Here is an 8,166-nt window from a genome sequence, read left to right as displayed (position 1 = left end):
GGGAAGGACAATTTGGGGAAAAATAGAGGTAAGACATTTGTGGAACATAGAAATGATTTATCACCTGTTGATAATGATGTGTATAGTATTCTCCAATGGACTTGTCTGAGGTATATTTCATGCTGGGAAATTTCTCTTTAAAATCTAAATGATATATAGTGATTGAATTTATAAATAATAATAATAAATAAATAAACTTATACAGAAAAAAATAATGTAATTTCATAATTTATAAATAGAAATAAAAGTCTCAAACAAAATAGTCATGGTTAACTTTCAATAGGTGAAAAAAATAAATAAAACAAATTGAAATCAGATACGTTTTCAGCTGAGGTCATTAGAGACTACAGTGTTTGTGGATGGTGATAAGGGTGATAGTCACTTCCACTGCAGAAACACATTCTTTAATCTAACATCTCTGTCTTTTCTGCTCAAGTTACTCTCATCTTGATTGTATCAAAAACTCACTAAAATAATTCATATCTGTGATGTAACTATTTCTGATTCAAACCCTAAAAACCTGTCTGTAGTTTATCACATATTCTTTGCGTACTCTGTTAATATTTATAGGTCCATATCTTTGACTAATTGCCTTACTTATTTCTAGCTCACACAAATATCTCTATATTAACTTGAGGTCTCTATGCTGTAATGATAATAGCCCTACCTTAAAACAAACTGTTGTAATTCAAGAGAAACATTAATACTTCTCCCAAAATTAGAAAGGATCAAATTAGGAGCAAACAATAGATTTTATAAAAAAGAATATTTCAATGACTATAAGCCTACCATGGAGAACCTTCCTAAAACAGAGGACTCTTTCAAAGGTGACTTTTCATTTTGTGTTCTGTCACTGTTTTAGAAAGATCTGAATAAATATGTGGTATGATTTCAGAGTATTACCCAAAGAACGGGAAGGAACATTATTTAGATTGCTTATTACGTGAAGGTTATAACATTTAAATTGTATATAATGTGAAAGTTATAATATGAAGCTTCTACAATTATTCCAATCTGCTACTTCCGGCTAAGGTAGATATCAGCTAAACTGATGATCAGAATAATAATATCAGAGTGTCTAATAGAAGAGACTCTTTGGAAGAATGAAAACTGGGATTTGATCATAAGTTGTGAGTATACACACAGTTAATTATTAGCAGAGAATTCTAGAAGTCAACATGGAGAGGGCAGGAAATCCAACAAACCAAATCCATAAGTGTCATTATACGGGCAGGAATGGCAGAGACACAGCCATGAATAGCAGAGAAGGGTGGGACTTAGTATCTGCATGTACCTCATGCTGTCTCTTACTGCACTTAAAACAGATTTAGCATTAACCAAGGTATGTGTTCACATTGTTTCCCTTCCTGAAGAAACCAACCCTCATCCCCCAAGATAGAGCAACATTAAATCAACAGTAAACTATAATGTTCTCTATTGATTTCTTTTAGCTCAGTATAAGCTATGAAGAAGGATTTGAAACCTTGATTCATCTTTAATCATCTGAGATCAGTTTCTTGCTCCATAGCCTTCTCATGGCATTTTTCACTTCTGCGTTCCTCAGAGTATAAATCAGAGGGTTAAGTAAAGGTGTTCCAATTGTATAAAACACAGCTATCGTCTTATCCACAGGGAAAGTGATTGCAGGACGTGTGTATATAAATATGCAAGGTCCAAAGAACAAGATGACCACGATGATATGGGAGATGCAAGTGGACAAAGCTTTTCTCCTTCCTTCAGCACTGTGGTTTCTCAGAGAATGCAAGATGATAACATAGGAGAACATCAGTATGACAAAACTCAGTGTACAAATAGCCCCACTATTAGAAACCAACAGTAGGTTTATCACATATGTGTCTGCACACACAAGTTTCAACAGTGGCTGCAAGTCACAGAAATAGTGATCAATTACATTGGGACCACAGAATGGCAAACTCAAGGCAAGGAAAATCTGAGTTAAAGAATGCACACAAGACCCCACCCAGGCCACGACCACCAATCCACTGCAGACCCGGTGGTTCATAATGGTTGTGTAGTGCAGTGGCTTACAGATGGCAACGTAGCGGTCAACAGCCATGAGAATAAGAATGAAGATCTCCAGGCAGCCAAAGAAATGAGCTGTAAATACTTGGATTATGCACTCACTGAAAGAAATAGTTGTCTTCTTCAAAAGGGAATCCACAATAATTCTAGGGGCTATGGAAGTAGAGAGGCAGGGATCAGATAAGGATAAGTAGAAAAGGAAGAAGTACATGGGACTCCCAAGTGCATGGCTGGTCTTGATAGTAGTGAGAATAAGCAAGTTACCCACCAAGGTGCCTAAATAGAAAAGTAAAAAAGTGACAAACACTATTTTCTTCTTGACAGGATCCTGTGTCAACCCAAGCAGAATGAACTCGGTCACATTATTATTCAGGTACATGGTTTTGTGAATGAGGAAACAGTGAGTGTGAAACAGATTATCTGCAAAATATAAAGGAATTAATTTATGATTTGCTATGTGATGCATTGGAATATCTTAAACACAATTAAATATTCTTTACGAGGAATATTCTGCCTATAGTTTCTAAATATGTCATTTCAACTCGTGTTTTATTTAACGACCACTTCATAGGATTATGAGTCTCAGATGTGCTTATGGAATATAATATCTTCTAAGACATTCTGTAAACCCTAGCCCTTGTTAACTTTGGCATGCTTATGATTAGTTGTGTCAATTCAATTAATAAAAAGTTTAAAAGGTATAGATCTATTTATTCATTTCTTCTTTTCTTCATACTCAGTAAACCTCAGTGCCCATGTTTTGCATGGTACTGTCTAAACATTTAGAATATATTTGACTGCTCTTGTTATTTTATGATATAAATGTAAAGTTAAACCTACTTCCACCCCATAGAGAATGTCTCACTTATCTATATTTATTTATAGTATATATCCATTATACATAACCATATAGATAGATGTTAGTGATCAATACACAATTTAATTCATTCGTGTACACAATTTCTCCCAGATTTTCTAGCTCCACAGAGGAAGGAAAACATTCATATCCTCTAAATAATCCACTACTTCATTGAAGTACACTTATGATATTTATTACTTGATATAAACTAATGAACAGAGGAACAGAACTTAATGTTCTTTGAAAACTGGCACATGTTGAACAACTCCATTTCTAATTTTTTTCTGCTAATTTATTAAAGGCATCCTGTAGAGGATTTAGAGCCTAGAGATGAGATATACTATGATTAAAACATTCATGTTTTCATGATTCAAGTTTTTTTAACTTAAATATCTTATAACTGGGTAGTTGGAAAGCATATTGCCAGGCAGTTGTCCTAAGAGCAGAACATAGCATAATAGCTGTATACTTTTTGTTATTCAGGCATCTGAAAATCTCACATTCTTGGATAAGAACAGAGATTCATAAGAGAGAGAGAGATTCATAGAGAGATAATTTTAGAAAAAATGAACAGTAGATTTCTTTATTCAATTTATTTTTTCTGTTGAAAATGTCAATAATCATAAAACTTTGAAATATCACCTTTTAATTAAAATCTAATTTCTTTAAAAAGGAAAGAAATATTATATCAAGATTTTATTTTTAAAAACAAAAGTGTTTTTTCTAGATCATTTTTGCAAAAATGACATTGAAAGCGATGTATATGCATGTAAAGATATAAACTGAAATGTAGATTATTCAACTATAACCAGAAAGACATAAGGGAACTGAGCTGGTATCTTAATCATTATAATAACCACCCCAGGCCTGATGAATCAGAAACTAGGGGACGCACCCAACCAAGTGCATACTAACAAGTTCTCTGGGTGAGCCTGATGCGTACTTGTTTGAAAATCACTGGTTTAAAGGATAACTAGTTCTCAGGGCTGGCAAGTGGTGTGGTGGTTAAGGTGCTGGAATTTCACGTGACTGACTGCGGTTCAAGTCCCAGACCTGACAACTTGCTTTCTCACTTTCCCTCTGTCTCTCTGTCTTTCTCTGGTCAACTTAAAAAAATAATAATAACAAATCGAATTAAATAAATAATCTCAAAAAAAAAAAAAAAGAAGAAGAAGAAGAACTAATCGAAGTTGACAATGTAGTAGGTGTGCCAGCTGGTTGGTGTTGTGGTTGACTATTGCACCACAAATGGACAACTGCAGGGCTAGAGTTCCATAACCTGGGGGACTGAAAAATACACTGGGAGCATGCATGTGCTCACTGCAAATCAGAGAAAGAAATGAAGAAGAGAATGCAGCATGGGCATCACCCCTGGGGGTTCTTTCTCACTTCCTCTCTCTGCCACCTTAAGGCAAACAAAAGAAGAAAAAAAAGAAAGAAAAGAGGAAGAGGGAAAGGGAAGGAAGGAAGGAAGGAAGGAAGGAAGAAAAAGAAAGAAAGAAAGAAAGAAAGAAAGAAAGAAAGAAAGAAAGAAAGAAAGAAAGAAAGAAAGAAAGAAAGGAAGAAAGAGAAAGAGAGAGAAGGGCAGAGAAAAAAGGCAGGAGAAAGAAAAAGGGGAAGAGAAAGAAAATGTAGTAGACTTTGTAGGCACAAAAATGTGAAAGTCTTTTTCACATCTATTAGTTCGGATTTTGGCACTCCTTTGAGTGTATAACTTTTGGTCTATATATTCACAATCCCAGTACCCTATTCATTTATAAAACAAATTTATTTACTTTATACATTTGAACACTTGTTTTAAAGAGAAATATAAAATAAAAAATATATTATTTAATTAAAGATAATAATTTAGGTTCTTATCAAAATTTTTATCAATATTTTAATCAACAGCCAATAGCCATCTTTCTTCCTGGATTCCTCTTCATTCCTAGCTAACCAATTTTACAAGTTTAAGACTTAATTATGCAGAAATCTCCTCTAAGTGCCTTCAGTGATTGCCTTGTGATAAAAGAAATTATCCGTGAAATTCTCTAAGTGCATTTCTTGTCTTTTCTTATATTACTCTGTATAATTACTTAGATACAGCTGTACATGGGCTTTTTAAATCTTCATTCCTTTAGTAAGAATGTCAGAAATCTGTACTCTTGGGATATTATTCCCCACTATACCAAACACAATATCGTGTATGATATAGGTACTTAATGTTTTCAAATCAAACATTCTCCCATACAATGCAATAACATGAAACACAATAATATGATTCTGATTACTCCAGTGCTCTTCTGATTGAAAAACCCATTTGCATCATGCATTAATTTATTGGGGCTTTCTGTCTATTATGTGTGATAGATCAACAACTATGTACGTCATTTGAAAAGACAAAAAATAAGAAGAGAATAAGTATACTCATTACACTTTTTTAATCATTACATGCTGTATTCTTGTACTAACACAGTCACATCATGTCCCCCCAAAAAAGAAATATGAATAATTATTGTTTAATAATTAATTAAATTAAATATCAATTTAAAAATGTGAAAATAAAAAAGATGAAAAAAAATTAACATCCTGGGAGCTAATTTTTTTAAAAAATTAGTGAATCAGCGCCACAACCTGGGGTAGAAGATGTTATACAGTGAGACCAGCAGGTGGAGTAATGGCTACGTTGCTGGACTCCGATGTAGTCGACTATGGTTGGATTCCCGGACCTGGTGACTTAAACTCACGCTGGGCACGTGTGCGTGCGTGCCCAAGATCCCAAGAGGATAATGGAGGACAAGGGATTGCAGTGTGGCTATCCACCTTTGGGATTATTTCTCGCTTTCTGCCTCTCTGTCTCTCTCTGTCTCTCTCTGTCTTTCTGTCACACACATACACCCTATAGCAAAAACCTCTCCAGAAAAAAAGGAAGAAGGTGTTGTACTGTACACAGCTCACACTGCCTGAAAAGACAGTGGGACTCTGACACCCACAAAATGATTATCTTATGAATTTGGTGTTGATGTTATTTTTAACATGAATCCTTGGCCCTTAAGGGATACAAAGAGGAAAGCCTGCACATTTTTCATATCCTGTGCTACTCACACAGTTTAGTAGATGTGTATATGAATGACCATATGACAATTTTTTTTCCAGAAGAGTGTTTAGGCCTTTCATTAGGAATAACATGGGAGGCTGATCTAAAAAAATCTAACAAAAAAGTGGGTTATGATGGTCAGGGGACAAAATAACACCAGTAATATAGCACATCACTGAATAACTACTGTACTTATCACAACTTTTCAAACAAGATTAGCCAACTTTAAAATAGATACATTGGGGACCAGCAGTTGGTGTAATGGCAATGTTGCTGGACTCCCATGTAGTCAACCACGGTTCAAGCCCCGGACCCAGTGGCTTAAATTCATGTCGAGTGTGTGTACATGTGTACCCAAGATCCCAAGAGGAGAATGGAGGAGAAGGGATGGCAGCATGGCTATCCCCCCTGGGAGATGATTTCTCACTTTCTGTCTCTCTGTCTTTCTGGCAAGTACATGCACCCTATAGCAAAAACCTCTCAAAAAAAAATAATAGATACATTAGTCAAAATACTAGGAAACAGATAATGTGTGATGGTGGTGATAATGGAGAAGTCCTGGAAGAAAAGCAATCAGGAAAGGTGGGGCATACGGAAGGGCAAATGCAGTGTTGGGTGGCTCCTTCATGCTTCTATGTTGTATTGCAGAGTCTAAAGTGAGAAATATGCTTTCCTTAAGAACTCTCTTAAACTACTCAACGCTTCCTGAATCTTTTACACTAGACTTTTATTTTTATAAGAATTCCCCTTCTCATTTATTTCTTTGCAGAATTTACCATTATCTGTATAAACAAAGAGAGGTTTGCCCAAGCTGCTTTATTGCTCCCAAATCCCAATTATACACTGTTGTAATGAACACACCCTCAGCTCTTCACTCTGTTGTAACTGAATCCCCTAATTCCTGTTTTCTGGTCAAGGGATACTGGAAAATAAATAGATCAGTGACCAAAAGTTTGTCATAAAATTCAATACTTATTACCTATGCTTCCTCTACCCAGTAGTCCCAAATATCATAAAATTAATATTTAATTATTCATTTTTCCTAATCTTCTTGGACAGAAAACAAGAACATTCTGGAGAAGAGAGTGTAAAAGACCCATGAAAGAAGGGTGAAGAGGGATGAAAAATGAAGAGGGAAGATTTAACCCTAATATTCATACCAATGTATCTATGAGATATATATAATACATACATACACACACACACACACACACACACACACACACATTATTATTCATCTTTAATATATAGTATAGTGTCCTTATTGTCATGCATACACTTGGAACATTCATGATGAATACTAGTCAACTTTTCAAACTCAGTATCATATGTCTGTTATCTACAAATTATATATGTAATATATGTTTTTGTTAATATTTGAAATCCTGTCTTCAGGCTTGTTTTCCTTTCCTTTCCTTTCCTTTTTTCCTCCCTCCCTTCCTTCCTTATTTCCTTCCTTCCACCCTTTCTTTCTTTTTTCTTTCTTTCTTTTTTTAGTGCCAGAAGTGGGTGTGTACATATGAGAGAGAAAGGTAAAGTTCCAAAGTGCCCCTTTAGGGTACCTGGTCATGGCACAATCCATTTTCCTCCACTTTTCTATCCTGTGAGTATCTTGGGCAAATGTGTGCATGCCCATAAAGTTTGTCAAGTCTCTGGTGCCAGGGTTCAAACCATGGTGGGCCATAAGGGATTCACCTTCTTTTTGCACAGTACTTAATCACTGTTGTATGGGGTTTTTGATTACAAATTATTTTTTTATGATACTATTGTGTCTTTTAAAAAGTCGATACATTTTTGCATACATTGTGACTTTTCTGATGACCCAATATTTAAGAATTGTGTAAGAAATAATTATTCTATGTTGTAATATGAAATAGTCTATTCAAATCAACTCTCACAGACTTAAACACTGACATTCTCCAGAAGCTATGTCAGGGTACTATTCTCTATTAACCTTTGCTCTAACTTTTCATCATGCATAATTTTCTCTAATTTTATAGTATTCACAACTCTTAGTGAGGAATAATCTTGTCCATACACCTCACAAAAGAATTAGACATTTCTACACTCTGCCATCTCAACACACTAATCAGCTATTCATGATCCTCTCCTCTTATCCCATAACCCATCCCTCCTATACTGTCTCTAGTATCTTCAGTTGCTCTCCCTGCTATTATATGTTACACTC

General features: G+C 35.0%; 1 protein-coding gene across 1 annotated transcript; it reads right to left on the bottom strand.

The window, feature by feature from the left end:
* Positions 1 to 1,495: 1,495 nt before the first annotated feature.
* Positions 1,496 to 2,422, bottom strand: LOC102482024 (olfactory receptor 4C16). The gene has a single exon (XM_006157890.1). It carries the CDS (start codon positions 2,420 to 2,422, stop codon positions 1,496 to 1,498), a length of 927 nt encoding a protein of 308 aa, XP_006157952.1.
* Positions 2,423 to 8,166: the final 5,744 nt, after the last annotated feature.

The sequence above is a fragment of the Tupaia chinensis genome, unplaced genomic scaffold (genome assembly GCF_000334495.1).
Source record: "Tupaia chinensis unplaced genomic scaffold, TupChi_1.0 Scaffold000564_1, whole genome shotgun sequence".
Taxonomy (NCBI): Eukaryota; Metazoa; Chordata; class Mammalia; order Scandentia; family Tupaiidae; genus Tupaia; species Tupaia belangeri.
Note: the sequence above shows the minus strand (reverse complement) of the source record. Positions and strands in the feature narration are given on the sequence as shown.

Excerpts from the sequence above, each read along its gene's own strand:
- LOC102482024 (XM_006157890.1), bottom strand. The coding sequence starts at position 2,422 with ATGTACCTGAATAATAATGTGACCGAGTTCATTCTGCTTGGGTTGACA.